Source organism: Tamandua tetradactyla, chromosome 8 (assembly GCF_023851605.1).
Source record: "Tamandua tetradactyla isolate mTamTet1 chromosome 8, mTamTet1.pri, whole genome shotgun sequence".
NCBI lineage: Eukaryota > Metazoa > Chordata > Mammalia > Pilosa > Myrmecophagidae > Tamandua > Tamandua tetradactyla.
The window spans coordinates 110,493,429-110,510,419 of record NC_135334.1 but is presented as its reverse complement, the minus strand read 5'-3'; the positions used below and the strand labels follow the sequence as shown (position 1 = coordinate 110,510,419).

At 47.1% G+C, this 16,991-nt stretch overlaps 2 protein-coding genes across 7 annotated transcripts in view; one reads left to right on the top strand and one right to left on the bottom strand.

Moving 5' to 3' along the window:
- Window positions 1-1,755, top strand: part of ABTB2 (ankyrin repeat and BTB domain containing 2) — a 177,149-nt gene extending 175,394 nt beyond the window's left edge. For both annotated transcript variants that reach the window (XM_077114377.1, XM_077114378.1), the window contains exon 17: window positions 217-1,755. In XM_077114377.1, coding sequence (XP_076970492.1) covers window positions 217-414 — 198 coding nt within the window. In that variant the 3' untranslated portion in view covers window positions 415-1,755. The remainder of the gene's footprint in view (window positions 1-216) is intronic.
- Window positions 1,756-9,456: 7,701 nt separating this feature from the next.
- Window positions 9,457-16,991, bottom strand: part of NAT10 (N-acetyltransferase 10) — a 47,893-nt gene continuing 40,358 nt past the window's right edge. For all 5 annotated transcript variants that reach the window (XM_077114374.1, XM_077114373.1, XM_077114372.1 and 2 more), the window contains 8 exons: window positions 16,402-16,498; window positions 16,218-16,328; window positions 15,077-15,249; window positions 14,468-14,587; window positions 13,991-14,089; window positions 13,457-13,530; window positions 12,188-12,271; window positions 9,457-9,705 (listed from right to left, as the gene is read on the bottom strand). In XM_077114374.1, the coding sequence (XP_076970489.1) occupies window positions 9,597-9,705; window positions 12,188-12,271; window positions 13,457-13,530; window positions 13,991-14,089; window positions 14,468-14,587; window positions 15,077-15,249; window positions 16,218-16,328; window positions 16,402-16,498 (867 nt within the window). In that variant the 3' untranslated portion in view covers window positions 9,457-9,596. The remainder of the gene's footprint in view (window positions 9,706-12,187; window positions 12,272-13,456; window positions 13,531-13,990; window positions 14,090-14,467; window positions 14,588-15,076; window positions 15,250-16,217; window positions 16,329-16,401; window positions 16,499-16,991) is intronic.

The following is a 16,991-nucleotide window of genomic DNA, read 5'->3' as shown; positions in this document are numbered from 1 at the left end:
GATTGGCCCAACTATAAGGAGATGCTCAGGGAAGGAATTTAGACGAGAAGGACCTCTCCTTTATCCAAATGCAAGGTCTAGGGCGTGCCTTTCATAGGGTGCGGCTGAAGCTGGGCCTCGGCCCAGGGGTGGCATTGGAGGGTAAGCATGGAGGGGGCAGTTTAAGGTAGGGCTAGGCTGAAACCAGTGGTCCCCTACCTCTCCCTGTCTCTGCAGATCCACAATGCTCCAGAACTGGCCCTGTTCTGTGAGGGCTTCTTCCTCAAGCACATGAAGGCCCTGCTCGAGCAGGACTCTTTCCGGCAGCTCCTCTACAGCCGCAGCAGCAAGGTGCAGGGCCTGGACCCACTGCAGGGCCTGCAGAGCACGCTGGCTGAGCGCGTCCACTCTGTCTACGTCACCTCCCGGGTGTGAGCAGGTCTGGGGTGGCCAGACCCGCGCAAAGTCAGGGCGCAGGGTGGGCTGATTGCAGGCCCTCCAGGAGCCGGGGTTCAATTTCCCCTCCTTCCCCGGACACCTCCCATGGCTGATCTGTCCTTGAGTAGGCAGATGTGCCTTGAGCCCACCTAGTATGGCGTAGCCCACCCCAGAGCTAGCCATTTGCTCAACAAGTGCAGAGCAAAGGAGGATGTGGCCAAGAGGTGGACTCTTCCTTCACCCCTTTCTCCCTTCCAGCCCTAAGCTGTTGATGCCTTGAGGGCCACCAGGCTCTTACCTTCTTGTGTCCCTTCCCCACTCCTGGAGGTAGGCAGCTGATCCGGGTCCAGCTCTGCTTTAAATTGCTTTTAACATGCCCTCTGACATCTAGCCACCTCCAGGCCTTTGTCAGCCAGAGGATATGGACTGACAAAGACTGACTCTGAGGATATGGACACCTTAGGAATGCATAGAATGTATATTCTCTGTAAGTCTCAGGCCATTTAATTCAAAATCTAGTAAATGCCCAAATCCTTGGGGTTTTTTTCCCTCAAAGCTGTGCCTTTGAAAGGCTTGATGTGGCCCTCGAGATTCCCCCCTCCCCTAGAGGGTTCCTTTGTGTTGTTCTTACTTTGATGTCTGAGCTTACAGAAACCTTCCCGCCGAGACCAGACCAGCACTACTCAGCTAGTGGCCAAGGGTGGGGCCGAGCTCATGCCCTCCCAGCTCTGTCTGAGCGGCACAGGGAGGTGCAGCATTGGAGCCTCAGGGCCTCAGCTGTGGCTGCTGCTGTGTTTAAACCTAGATTTAGCCCGAAGCATTCTCCTTGGCGCGTCTCCCAAGGGAAAAGATTCCTTTATGGTAGAGCAGGTGAGTGAGGCTGACACTTCTGAGAAGGACTGGGGTTCTAAAGAAGATGGGACTGGTGGGAGTGCTGTGGGAAGGGGCCTTATGCCCTGCTCCCTCCCAGGTTCTGGCTTTTCCTACGCAGAGACCCCACCTCATCCCTGGACACTTGTATTTATGGGCCAGACTCTGGGGGAAAATTACAGACAGCCTGGTCTAGCCTTCTTCAGCTGTCTGGCCACACCCTAGAAACTATTTATTCACTAAAAGCCCTGGGCCCTTCAGGAGGTGTCACTTTAACCACCTTGAGAAGACCCTGGAGGCTAGAAATCCTAGAAAATATTTTCGACTAGCTGCTCAAGCTGGCTGTACAAAGGAATAGGCGTTATTTTATTGCTGTAATATTGTATGATACTGTAACTGTACATTAATGTTGTCACTTACTGTAAATGTACCATGATTTTATTAACAATAAACACTCATTAACAATGACCTTGGCCTTATGCTTCTGGCTGCAAGGAGGTTGCTCAGAGTTCAGAGCTGGGGAAGAGCCCATTTAGGGCCAGGAGAACCCAGGGCTGACTATCAAGGCTCCGTGTCTCAGAGGGAGGGAAGCTGGGCCATGGCCACCTACCCTTTCCTGGGGGAGAGGCGAGGACTACGTAGCAGGGGGCAAGGACTTTGCTAGCTGGGCCTTAGTTTTCCTCTAGTGAAATGAGGTTCTCTGATGATTTAAAATAGCTCACATTTGGGTGCACGGGTAGTTCTGTGGCAGAATGCTCGCCTGCCGTGTGGGAAACTCAGGTTCAATTCCTGGCCCGTGCACACACCCCCTCCCCCCAAAACCAGGCACTTCTGTACAACTGGGCTGGCAGGAAAGTTGTTTGTGAGGAGGTACGGGCGGGGCCAGGCGCTGAGCACAAGTGCAGTCCGGCCAGCTTTCTTCCTCTCCACTACCCCAGGTCCACCCCAGCCGCTGACCTGGAAGCCGTGCTGTCCCTTGGGACTACTGTGGCAGGTCCAGAGCTGAGGCTCACCCGCAGCGGGGGCGAGGACCCCACCCAGGCTGGCCTGATGAGATGCACCTGCTGCTACCATGGGACCGCCAGCTCAGGCCTGAGGGTTTCTTGGACCTGGCTGTTCTGTTTTAGGTGCAAAGTCCAGGCAAAAAAATAGGGGTTTTAAAAATGCTCCCTCTCGGGAAGAGCAAAATGAGACAAAAAGTGTCAATGGCTGAGAGATTCCAAATAGAGTCGAGAGGTTATTCTCACGCATTAAGTAGGTATCACCTTGTTATCCAAGATGTAGTGGAGAGGCTGGAGGGAACTGCCTGAAAATGTAGAGCTGTGTTCCAGTAGCCATGTTTCTTGATGATAATTGTATAACGATACAGCTTTCACAATGTGACTGTGTGACTGTGAAAACCTTGTGTTTGATGCTCGTTTTATCTACCTTATCAACAGATGAGTAAAACATATGGAATAAAGATGAATAATAGGGGGAACAAATGTTAAAATAAACTTAGATTGAAATGCTGGTGATCGGTGAGGGGGAGGGGTAAGGGGTATGGTATGTTTGAAATTTTTTCTGTTTTCTTTTTATGAATAGATGCAAATGTTCTAAGAAATGATCATGATAATGAATATGCAACTATGTGATGATATTGTGAATTACTGATTATATATGTAGAACGGAATGATCAAAAGTTACGAATGTTTGCGTATGGTGTTTGGTATTTTAAAAAAATTTTTTAAATTAAAAAAAAAATAAAGTGTAGAAACATGCCCCCCGCCCCCCAAAAAATGCTCCCTTTCTAGGACAGGAAGGGAAACAGAGGTCACTGGGAACACCGACCCAGAGCAGCTGTGGTTCATAGACAGGCCAGGACGGGGGTGGGGAAGGTGGCGATATGAAGAGCACATGGGGTCAGACCCAGAATGGCCAGGGCCCAGCATGCGGGGAGACGTGAGGCCCGCGCCCCTCAGCATCATCACCCCCTGCAGGGCCCCTGTGAAGGTGAGGGAGGTGTCATTGGCCTCTGGGGTCTGAGGCCAACCTCCCCACCCTCTGCAGGACATGGCCGAGTCAGGTACCCAGCCTAAAAGGTGATCTAGGTACAATGTAGTTTCCAAACGGGGGCCTCAGCTGTTTGTTTTTTACCTTTTGTTGGTGGCGGGAGTGAAGGGAAGAGGATACAGAGTAGGGGGAAAGGGGCCCCTTTAGGCCTGTGTAGCATCAACACACTCTGAAGACCAGATACTCCTGAACGGGCTGGAAGGCCTGTAGTGCCTATCACCTTATCCCTGGGAGCCTGCGCCCTCTCTCCAGGGGCCCACGCCAGGCTGTCCAGTGACCGACTGTGGGAAAGTCAACTTCTCAGTAGGGGCCCTCAGGTCATAAGGGGCTGAAAGCTCGAGTCAGCATGGGAGAGATTCATCCCACCTCAGCTCTGCGACAGGCAGTGGAAAGCCAGCATGGGTGCCATCGGTGTGAGTCTTCATCTCCCTAAGAAGCCCCTTTCCAGAGAGGAAGAGCCAGCGGCCAGCCTGGGCCATGGAGGCAAACGTGAAAGCTGCCTTCTCCCAGTGCGTCTTTTCCTTCCTGCTCTGCTCCTGTGACCATTCTCCACCGTGTCCGGGCACCAGCCGTCCCAGCTTCCTCAGCACAACAGCAGAAGCACCGTGAGAAAGCCTCCAGCTCTTCTGTCATGTGCCCCCCAGCGCCTGCGCAAAAGCCACAGGATGATAAATCTGAACCAGTTTTCATGGGTTCAGGGGCGCCGCTGCTAGCTTCCTTTCCTCTCAGCTCTCTAAAATCAGCTCTTCAGGCCAGAGGAGATCCTAGGTCTATGTCCCCCACTCCAGGCTTGATACTAATTGCAGTGTGGTAATGGCCTCAGACTATGAGCCTACATTTCTCCAAGGTGCTGGTCACTTATTTCCTCCCTTCCCCCATTACCCAGCCTCAGCAGTCCCCTTTGTGTCGTCTCCTGGTCACTGTGAGTTGCCCGGGACCCCTGGGACCAGATGAGCAGTGGGAGCACTGGAGCAGGCTAGCATTAGTCCCCTCTAGCTGCAGGGGGTGCAGCTAAGGTGGTAGAACATTTAGGAATCTTCTCTGTTCAGGCTTCTTGGTGACAGTATTTATATCGAACCCATCTGAATTCATTTCACAAGTGAGATTTCCTGAGACAGCTGGGCATTGCAGATGTCACTCTGGGGACCAAATAGTGAGGTCTGAGGGTTTGCAGGAAACACAAGTTCACGACCACAATGTAGACAGACCTGTTTAGGGGCACACTTTGCAAATACAATGCCAAAAATGCACATGGTATCCTCAGAAGCCTCATCCGGATGATGTCACCAAAATGATAGAGACAGACACTCCTGGGTCCCATCCATCCTAGAATCTTTAAACCAGCAGAAAATCACAAAGCCATCTTCCTCAGGATTCAAGAAAACAGTTAAAAGGGCCGCAGTAATTGAGCCAACACTCAACCAAGAAAAAGACAAAAACAACAGTAAAGCCCCCTGCGGCGCTGTTACTGGCCCTACTCCCCCCACTCCCAGCTTGGTGCGGAGCCAGCCCACGGCTCCAGTTCCAAAGGGAGCACAGTAACCCCTATGCACACCTGGGTGCATGCATGTCTGCACCCATCTACCTGGTGGCAACCTGAAGGAAAAGAACCAGGACACTTGTCTCTGGGTCACCATCGCAGAAGTGGCTTACAGACAGCTAAACCAGTGTGAGAAACAATCAAATTGCAGCAGTGTGGGTCAAAGGATTCCAGCTTTAAGTCATGCAATAAAGTGCCCAGGACTTAGAGCAAAGATATTTCACAGGCAGAAGAGGGAGCATTTGGATCCGTACAAATGGGGAAATTCCTAAGGCAGCGAGTGGGTGCCCAGAACAAGATGCATGCTCAGAAGAGATGAGACAGGACCCCAAACTTTTGCCCCAGGCTGATCTTCCTGATAGGAGGACCAACCTCTGAAAGAGAGCACCAGCCAACACAGGGCCTATTTGAAAGGTATTTTTATTTGTTTTGATTAGCTCGTGGCACTCATGGAAATCTCAGTCACATCACAAGCTGGACACACTTAGACACCTCGGGAACTAAATTCCACAGTAAACACTTTAAAATATTAAAATGTACAGTGCACAACAAAAGATCACAAGACATAAAGAAGCAGAAAAATGATGACCCACTTAAAGGAGGAAAAAAAATCATCAAAACCATCGATGAAGATGACCAGACTTTGGATAGTAACGGAGACTTAAAAAAGCCTTAAATATGATATGCTCCCCAACCTTGGGGTTTGTTCATATGAAACTTAAATCCACAAAGAATAGGTCAAGCCTACTTAAAATCAGGCTTAAGAGTCACCCCCAAGAGAACCTCTTTTGTTACTCAAATGTGGCTTCTCTCTCCAGCCAACACAACAAGCAAACTCACCACCCCTCTCACCCCCCACCCCCCCACCCCCGTCTACGTGGGACATGACTCTCAGGAGTGTGGCCCTTCCTGGCAACGTGGGACAGAAATCCTAGAATGAGCTGGGATGCAGCATCAAGGGATTGAGAAAACCTTCTCGACAAAAAGCAGAAAGAGAGAAATGAGACAAAATAAAGTGTCAATGGCTGAGAGATTCCAAACAGAATCGAGAGGTTATCCTGGAGATTATTCTCACGCATTAAATAGATACCACCTTTTTAGTTAAGGTGTAATAGAGGTTGGAGGGAACTACCTGAAAATGTAGAGCTGTGTTCCAGTAGCCATGTTTCTTGAAGATGACTGTATAATGATATAGCTTTCACAATGTGACTGTGTGATTGTGAAAACCTTGTGTCTAATGCTCCTTTTACCTACCTCATCAACAGACAAGTAAAACAAAAATAAATAATAGGGAGAACAAATGTTAAATTCAGTAGACTGAAATGCTAGTGATCAATGAAAGGGAGAGGTAAGGGGTATATGTATGAATTTTTTTCTGTTTTCTTCTTATTTCTTTCTCTGAATTGATGCAAATGTTCTAAGAAATAATCATGATGATGAATATCCAACTATGTGATGATATTGTGAATTACTGATTATATATGCAGAACAGAATGATCATATGTTAAGAATGTTTTTGTTGTTATATTTAAAAATACATATATATGTTCAAGAAGCTAAAGGAAAACATGGATAGAGAACTAAAATCAGGAAAACAATACAAGAATAAAATAAGAATTTCAATAAAGAGAGAGAAATTTTATAAAGGAACCAAACATACTGGAACTGAAGACCACAATAAATGAAATTAAAAATTCCCTGGAGGGGCCTGTGTTAGTTTGCTAGCTGCTGGAATACAATATACCAGAACTGCAATGGCTTTTATAAAGGGGAATTTAATAAGTTACAGGTTTACAGTTCTAAGAAAGTGGGTGTCCCAACTAAGGCACCGAGGGAAAGATACCTTAATTCAAGGAAGGCCAATGTGTCCCCAACACTGGTCAGCTGGGAAGGCACACTGGCCCTTGCTCCTGGGCTCCGGCGCTTTCAGCCTCTGTTCCCGTGAAAGTCCCTCACTCGGCTTCTCCTGGGCTGGCTCTCAGCTCTGGGCTTCCCGTGATGCTCTCCAGGTACTGGCTCGCTTAACATCTACATCATGGCGATGTCTGCTGGGCTCCGGACAGCTCCAAACACCCGTGTCTCTGCTCTCCACGTGTCTGCATCTCTGTCAGCTCTACTCCGAGGCTTCTGTCATTTCTGTCCTTTCTGTTGTTTCTGGCTCTCTCCAAAATGTTTCCTTTTCAGAAAGCTAATCAAGATCTGCCTGGAATAGGTGGAGTCACATCTCCATCTAATCAAAGTTAATACCCACAATTGGGTGTGTCACATCTCCCTGGAGAAAATCTAATCACAAGATTCCAACCTACAGGAATGAATAAGGATTAAAAGAAACTGGCTGCTCCAATCCCAACTGGATCAGGGTTAAAATATGGCTTTTTAGGGGTATGTAATAGATTCAAACCAGCACAGGGCTCAACAGCAGATTAGAGCTGGTAGAAGTAAGAATCCATGAGCCTAAAGATCAGACAATCTGAGGAACAAAAGAGTACAACATATACTAGATAAGACAGTAGCTTCTTTTTCATGGACAGATGGAAGGACAATCTCAGAAGTTGAAAAACGTCCAAGAATAAACATCTATTATAAAGATTTAGGTCTCACTACAAAACGCATGCTCTTCCCTGCCCTGTTCTTAGCTCAGGCTGTGGCTTTACACCAAAGGCAGTCCTTATTCAGGGAAGTCTTAGACTCGTGTAACTGAGCAGCTCTTCTCATTATGCTCTAATCCACAGAACCCAGAGACATTTACTGAGCATTTCCTAGCTGCCCGCACTGAGCTAAGCTCTCCCGTTCTAGTCTACGCGCTCCTCACTCTGGCGCTGTGAGGGAAGTCAATGTTCACATTTCCATGTTACAGACAAGGACGGGGAGGGCTGAAGGTCACACTGAGGGTCAGGGCACAGCCAGGATCAGTCAGGCAGTCTGGTCTCAGAGCCCCTGACTGGCCACCTCAGAGCAGAGCCAGCTGGACAGGCTTTGGGGCTAGACACTGAACCACAGCACCCTCCTAAAGAAAACCGATAAAAAAGTATTTTCATCTCCCCTTGCAGCAAATCTTACTGCAGACTTAACAGAAGGTCTGCAGGTGGGAAGCTGCAGACCCAGGAAACAAAAGGTCCCTACCTGAGGTCCTTCCTAATAGTCCTGGAGACAAGGCTTAACAGTCCCAGGGTCAGAGGGACAGAATTTGCTCTTCTCGCTTCACAGAGGTGTCCTGGGAGCCATGTGTTTAATACCCTTTGGCCCAGAATCAACCTGTCCTTCCCCACCTGTGCACTACATTTCTAGAACCCAGATTCTGACTGGCCTCATAGAGGACCGTCCACTAATCCTAAAGGAAAAAGTCAAAAAAGTTAGCCAATGTCACCACATGAATTTTACAGACACAAACTTAAAAAAGAGTATAAGCTGGAGACTGAAGCAGCCAGGGAACTGACAAAAGATGCCATCCACTCATACCGCCATGGCAAGGAGAAAGGCCAATGAAAACAAGCACTGCAGCACTGGCTTCCGATCTTGAGCTTTTCTTGCACTGAGGTGACCTGGCAATGGAACAACCCTATAGAAATGAGCTGGGGACCTTTGAGGTCAGGTTTTAATAGCATGGCTTGGGATTAGGGACTGGAAATTGGATAACATCAAACAAAAGTACCAAACCATGTGTGAAACCACCAGATAACTTCTGTCCCCAACAAATGCAAGGGACCAAATGACCAGACAGTAGCTAGGGAGTAAAGGAGATACAAACAGCTAGCTAGCTTCCAGATACCCAATCCCCTCAGGATGACCATGGTGACATTTTCAGTGCCCAGCCACTTCTCCAGTAGAAGTGGGAGGAGGGTCCTTGGTAGGTAAGCCTGAGACACATGTCCACCCTCAGCCTCGTTATCCACACCCTCCAAATTCTAGTTGGCATCCAAAGAAACAGGGCAAAATGCAACTTACATATCTACAGATTTAATGAGCGCCCAGAGACAGGTGTATTTCTCAGAAGGTAATTATAAAAAACATGTTCTCTATCCTTCCCTTTTATCTGCCAAAGGGGCCTTTTCCAGCATCTAAAAATAGACAAAATAATAGATCTCAGGGACTGAAACGTCCTATCTGACCTGAAATAATGACTCATTCTTATCCGGGACACGAAGGCAGCAGGCATACTGGAGTCAGTTTTCAGAATGGCACACAGTATGAACAAACTCTGGCACATGCAACAGTGGTGCCACGGCCACCTGATCAGAGGAGAGCTCCTGACGCCCTTGGTCCCAAGGTCAGTTTGGACAAGTCCATGACCAGATCCGAGCAGTTCATCAGCCGTGCCTATGCACCACCAGAAAGCTGTGTGCTGGAAGGCCCAGGAAGGGATAACAGCACAGCTTCCACACATGTGGGAATGAGCCAGAAAAACAGGACCCAAAGCAAAATGTGAACTAGCCTGGACGGGATGAGGAGAGACAGATCTTCAGTAGGGCCTGAGGGGTCTGTCCAACCCATCAAGTCCTCAGCAGTCCTATTTGGGGATGACTCTGTCTTAAGCCAAGCATACCCCACCCAAGGACAAAGTGTGCCCAAAGACTGAATTCAGGCTGGCTTCCCAGTTTGATGGGGGTTCATTTTGCTTTTAAAAGTCCAAGCCACCACCCAATCCATCCAGAGATGGTTCCAGAAGCCAGGACACCTCCATTAGGAGTCTGCCAACCAACGCCCAAGTTTATCTTCACTATTTCCTCCGCTTCAGTTTCGTATCTTTTTTGTTCTTCCTGTCACTGTTCTTCAACCTCGTGCTCTGCTGGTGCTCCCATCTGTCTTCCAGTTTCCTTTTCTTATCGCTGGAGGAAAAAAACGGAGAAGAGAATGAAATAAGCACGTATCTGAAATATCTTTCAGATTATTTTGCTTTAAGCTTCCTTCGCTTTATCTGAAAAAGTCAGTAAGGGTTTCCATCATTTAAAACTTCATGTAGGATGGGCCACAGTAGCTCAGCAGGCAGAGTTCTCACCTGCCGTGCTAGAGACTCGGGTTCGATTCCCGGTATCTGCCCATGCGGAAAACAAAAAACAACTTAATGTAGAATCCTCAGTCAGACATAAACGTGCTGCGTGCCAAGGATCCCCACGGACCCAGTGCCTTGGTTTGAGCTAAGGAATAAATTGAGTTCACTGAGCCTTAGTTTGTGGAGGAACAAATCGTTATCTCATCACTTGAAATCTGAGTTCTCTTCAAAATCCTCTACACTCCCCTCTCCCGAGAGCTTAAACAAAAACTCTGAGGTGTCAAAGATTCCCCTCCATCACACTCATCACTCAGAGTTACTCTGGAAACCAGGCCTATTATCCCAATAACCCTAAAGATAGCCCCTTTCTTATAAAAAGCACCAAGACTCCTTGCAATACTTTATGATGTGCTGTTATTTTAATTTTTCCTAAACAAGTAAAAGAAAACCCAACAGAATAGTAATTCAGCGGTAAGTTGAATGGCCACTGCATTACTTGTTGCTAGAATAGCATGGGATTCTCAGCAAGTAGCCACACTCGTTCTGTCTTACAGGTTAAAGACTCTCTAGGGGCATTTTTGCCCTGGGAACAAATGTTTCCCTACAAGAAGAGAGTGAACAGTTCAGTTCACCATCAACATCCCATGAATGAAGTAACCTCTTACGAAAAGGAAAAAGAAGGCCCCAAAGATACCAGGGTCTTTCCCTCAAAAAGCACAAATGTACACATGAACTTAGGGCCCTCAAGCACACAACCCCATGTGTGCTGGATTCCAATAGGGAGGCTCTCCGTCGGCAACAACAGTCAAAAGAGTGGCAGGGGAGGTCAAGCTCTGGACAGTGTGGAACCAGGCTATGCCCCTGCCAAGCTCGTCCCTGGACCTACTGTTCTAGGCAAAGCCATCATGTTGAATGTAGTGGCCACCACAGGCCTAGGCTGCTTGCCATGTTCTCTGAACTGGAAACGAGGAGACACAAAGGGCTTCAGCACCACTTCAGAGAGCATCTGGGAAATGGGGCCAGCATTGATGTTCTTTCAAGATACTGAACTTTCAAGATATTGAAGTGACTCATGGATACTACAGAAGATTTCTGGGACATATGGTTCCTATAGTCACAAAATCTCTTTCCAAATGTTTTCAAAATAAGGGGACTCTATCAGTAACTGTAACAGTGCCAAGAACCACTCCCACCCCCCTAAAGCAGCTGTAGAAGCTGTATCTGTGGAGACTTAGGGCAGGGGAGGTTTCATTCTCTTCCTAGGGGAAGCTCTGCTGAAGGTTCCAGTCCAAGAAACCTTTTTTTTTTTTCCTACAAATGCTTTTCTCTCCAGACAAAAAAGTGTGGGGTGAAAGTTTTCAAAGAGTGGTCCAGGGACTCCAGAGATCCCTAGACCCTCAGTAGGTCTGTGAAGTCAAAACAATTTTCATAAGACATTTTTTGTTTTTTCCACTTAGATCATCTCATAAATGTTCAATTTTCTAGAGGTTTCACAATGTGTGATAGCACAAAACTGAATATAGAAGTGGGTACAAGATTCCAGTTGCCTTCAATTCAGCCAGATATTAGAGATTTGCAAACCTGTAGATGTAAAACAATGCCACTCTTCCCACTAAAATTTTTATGAAACAGGTTTATTTTTCAAAATGACAAAAATCAGCATTATTAATTTTGAATAACTAGTTATAATTTGCTCAGTTTTTAATTTTTAATGTGCAAAAATATCAATAGACATAACTCATGTAAAAAGCTCATTGGAGTCCTCAAGAATTTTTAAGAATATAAAGGAACTCTAAAACCCAAAATTATGGGAACCGCTGGCTTAGAGGAAGACACTATAGTTAACCTGTGGGCTGATTCTGGCGCTGCCTTTTACCAATAATTTCCCTTTTACTTGGGCAACTTCACTTAACACTTAGAACCTTGGTTTCTTCACCGTGAAAGCAGTGACAGGGAGGGAGCAACCACCTCAGAGCGCTCTTCTGAGGACAGAGTGGGACGCGGCTTAGAAAGCGCTGGGATACGCGCACAGGAAGGGATAACTCCCTGGGTCGCCATCTCAAGCCCATCTCTCTGACAGAACAGTACCCTGGCATGGCTACAGGATAGGAGAAATGCAGAGGTCCAGGCCAAAGTGAGGGCTGGACTGTCCTGGAGGAGATTTGCTGCAAAAAGAGAAACCAGGGGACCCTGAAAGAAAGGAATTAGGACTTTTCTCTCAAAGCTTTTGCTCCAACCTCCTATTCCCTAGGGCAAGTTACTACAGAGGAGCTGAAACGTCTTTCCTATGAGATCTATGTTAGATTTCAGGCCCTCACCTTTTCAGGCTGACCACCGAGGCATTCTGCCCAGCTTTGTTCAAAACTTCATTCCACTCTTCATCATCCCCACGGATTATGTACCTAAAAAATGAGAGGAAATGTCAAAGTCTGCTCAAACGAAGATGAAACTGTTTAAGAAGGCGACAACATTATCCGACACCCGCTGCTGTGAAAGCCAGGCCAAGCCAGGCCTGTGTCTGAACGCAGAAGAGGGCACAGGCTGAGCCCCAGGTCATAAGAGCAACGATGTCAAGAGGCCTGCCAGCAGGGACAGTGACGCGACAGTTCTGCACAGAAGACAGCCTCACTTTTCCACCTGACCCTCTCATTAACCACCCACCAAAGATATGTCCATTCCTTCCACTCCAGGCATTTGTCCACATGCTCCCTGAGACATGTCCCCCACCTTACCTCTTCTATTTTTTCTTATTTATTTTTCACTGATATATATATTCACATAAAATGTAATGACTGAACATGTACACTCAATGGTTCACAATATCATCATATAGTTGTGCATTTATCACAATCAATTTTTTCCTTACCTCTTTTTCAGAGTATTTTGTACAAATCAAGGTTTTGATATTGCAAAGCAAAGAGCAGATACTACGGCTCAGTGCCCTGACCAGGGATCGCGTGGACATCTCTACCTCACTTGTCCCCCAGCAGACAACGCTAATGATCCAGCAATGGATCCAGAGCTGCAAGAGGCTCGAAGACGACTAATTCTGGGGTTATTCGTATCAATCCACGGCAGTCATGGGAGAACACCATTATAGTTGAGACCCAAAAAAGAAGTAGAATTTCTAATACATAGGGAGTTCCAGAACAAGAGGTTTTTAGGACAGTACAATCCTTTCTTCAAACAAATTCACTTGCAAAGGCCAAATACAGAAGAAAAATGATCACTGAATGGTCGTTTGCTCCACATCCCCCTTCCCTGAGGAACCCCTGAGGCATAAGCGTGGAACCCTAGGAATCTACAGGGCACAATTTGGAAATCAAAGTGTCAGAGTTGATCTTTCCATTCTGGGGAAACCAAATCCTCCAAGCTTATGGAAACAGCAAACTTGGAGGTTTTTAGCTATGAGGGCTTCTAAAACCAAGCTCACAAACCACAGCTTCTACGGAATCCAGGATGTGAATTAGAAGAAATCTGTAGACAGATTCTGAAGGTCCCAGAAGTGAAGCCTAAGCCTTCACTTCCCATGAACCGCCAAATGCCCCCTGCCACCCCCAGCACCCCACAAGCAGAAGAGGCCTTACTGAGATAGGTCCATGTTCTTCAGTTTTCCCACTTCCTTCTTATGTTTCTCCTGGAATTCCTTCGCGGCTTCATCCTGAGGTTAAGGACGCCATAGAAACAGTATGTCAGAATCAAGCAGTGAGCCAAAGCACAAAAAAGATGGAGGGGTGGTGGTGGTGGAATATAATAATGACAATAAAACATTCCCTTCTCTTCGCTTTACCCTCTGAACCATTATAGGCAGCTCTTATTAAAGTACAAATGTATGTAAAATATGCATCATAAAAATCTATAAGGACAAACAAACTGTTTACTAGTAAATGCTGGCTTGCCCACATGCACACACACCTGGGGGAGTGTAACGTAGGACTGTGCATGCTCACACACATGGAAGACAGGGAGCTAGAGAGGAAGCAAAGCGAAGGTCTGGGAACATTACTAAGCTCAATTAGTGCAGAGGATTCTTGCTAAAGCACAGAGGGGCAATTACATATTGCATTTAACAGGCCAAACTGAGACAAAAGCTGAGATTCCCAAGGTCGTCAGTAACGTACCAAGTCGTCACTCAGTGTCTTCATCGTGGGCTCCATAACCACATCCTTCACTGCCACCATCTGCTCCTCAATGGCCTTTTCCTGAACTTCATTAAATAGCTACAGTAGCCAAGACAATACCCAAGAAGCAGAAGATGAAGAAACAACAGGGACCCACATGGCATTCACTGCCATGTCATTTAGGGTCTTAAAGAAAGGTGTGCATTTTTAAAACACGAAGCAATACTTTATGTAGTTTGAGTAAATATATATATAAAAAAATGTAAAAACAGACTGGATATACATCAAATGCCTAACAGGGGTTGCCTCATGGGAGGACACAGATCATCACACATACAGTGGAAGGCCCATATTTCTTTGGGGGGTGGGTATGAGTGTGAGTGTGGACCTTGGCAAATATGGCCAATGTTAACATTTGCTCATCTTGAGGTCAGATAGTTCAAAACAGACAAAACCCTGCCCTCCTGTAGCAGTTACCTTCACAACTTTGCGGATAATCCGGTTGAAAAGCCCCATCAGCTGGCCCGAGGGCAGCTCAATCTCCTTTTCCAGCTGGTCCACAGACTTATGCTGCAGGCCAATCCCCAACAGAAGAGCCTGCAGGGCGGAGAATCTGCTGCATGACCTCCTGGATGGGCCCTTCCCCAGTTAACATGGTGCTGAGAACTACACAAAATACAGACTGGCGCTCCCTATTTTGAAATCTTCCCTTGTATCCTGTTATTTGGATCCCTCTTCCTGAAATTCCCAAACTAACTCATTATCTTGGAAAAAAACGTGGTCCACAATTACATTAAAAATTCAGGATGGTCCTTGACTTTAGCTAGGTAGTAGGTAAGTATTAAGGCAATGTGGTGGGGTGAAAGGAATATGGGGTCAAACTGCAGTCCTTCCACTTACTAACTGTATGACTGGGTACATCCCTTCAACTTAGAGCCCAGATGTCCTCATCTGTATAAAGAAGACCACACTACTCGCCCACGAGAACTGTTAGGAGCTAAATGCACAAAATTAAAATATTTAACACATAAATTATTCTACAACACTAGCGTCTCTCTTCTATCACATGAGCACCAGGTAACCTACCGACTGGGCAGCAGACAAAGACAGGTCCCCAAGGTGGTTCAAGAAATACATCCGAGAGATGGCTGGAATCATGTCCATGATGAGGTGATAGTCCACCATGTTCCGTGAATACATCTCCAACCTCTTCAAGTCATAGGGGAGGAACAGCGCCTCCAGCTCCTCCCGACTTAGAGCTGGACATACAACACAGAGCCAGGTTGAGTGAGGTCCACCTGCCAACCTCACAGTACCAGGAAAGACCCATGGGAGAGCAGGCACACCAGCCCCAGGAGGCACCTTAACCACTACTCCTCCAGCGGTTGCTCAGCCACGGGAGAGCAGGAGAGAAGCCACCTAAAGGCGCCTGCCCACTGATACAACACCCACTGCCCTGGGCAACCCTGACTGCAGCATGCCAACCCTTCTCCTGCAAAAGGAGAAGGCAATTCCAGGCCATACATGGAGAGGGGGACAGATGACTCGTGGCCCATGCTCAGAGTTTCCACGTCAACACACCAGACCAAGAAAAAGCTCCCCAGGTCCCAAGTTTAGAAGAAAACAGCAACACTCTTTTCCCACTTTGTAACTTCTCAGAATACAGTTTCACAGAAACTGGGAATGCTCTGCCCAACTCAAGGAACACAGGTTTTCTCATTTACTAATCAAAATATAATTGGTAAACACACACACACACACATACACACACACAAATAGTTGGCAAAAGAAAAAAATGCATAGCTAATAATATCAATTACCCCTTACACACATTTGTACTTTAAATATTTGAGCAAAATTTACATGCACAAAGCACTTCCACACGTTGGCCAAAGAAAGCAAGCAACAGTCTTACTATAATTTCACAAATGAGGAAACTGAGCCTCAGAGATTGTTTTAATCTCCCAAATTCCAGGATTTAAATTGGGTTCATCATTAGCTAGCTGTACAAACTTCTTTGATGGTTCTGAACTCGTAAACCACATCCCCAGACTTGTGAGGATGAAGAAGTATGTGTGACAACACATCGAGGGCATGGCCTGGAGCACAGCAGGGGCCTGACAGTGTCCAATGGTCAGGGGAAGAAGTAGAACCAGGTCCCTCGATTCGCAGTTCAAGCCCTCCTACATCACCACCCCTGCTCCCACCTTCCCTGTGCCCAGCTCACCTGGCTGGGCTGGTTTCCCAATGTTCCGGTTCTGAATGATGTTCAGAGCCAAGGAAGGAGAGAAGGTGCTGAACTGGTAGGACAGCAAGGCTAGGAACCGCCTTCGGAAATCTGCAGGGTACAGCTACAGTGTCAGGGGGCTGGAGGCCATCACCGCGCACACACCCCCTCCTCATTCAGTCACCTTTCCAGAAGGCTGAGAGCCAGGCTCCCTGGTCAGTCTCATCCTCTTCAGTCAGTGTTTTCAGCATGACACATGAGTGTTCTCCAGTCAGGTCATTCTGGGAAAACACATATTCCCACTTGGCACAGAAGAAGCACCCCCCAACACATACACCTTTCCGTCTTTGTGTGTGTGTGTGTGTGTGTGTGTGTGTGTGTGTGTGCGCATGGGCCAGGAATCAAATCTGGGGTCTCCCAAATAGCAGGGGAGTTTTCTACCACTGAACCACCCATGTACCAAAGAAGCCCTTCTTTTCGAAAGGGGTATCATTGTCAATGGCAAGCACAAAGAGAAGGCTCAGTGCTTCCATGAGCCTCTCCTTCCTCCCCAGCTGGGCGATGGACCCTTTCACAGCAGAGCCCTCACTCTCATTGCTCATGCTGGCTCATTTTATACACCAGGGCTTTCAAAGAGCACTTTGTCCTGCAATGTCCTAAAAGGTGCCACGGAAATGCAGAAGAGCATTCTGAGTGCAGCGCTTAAACTCCACACGATCCACTCAATACATTTTTAGAGTCTTACAGAAAAAACTCTACTGCCAAAGCCCAGAG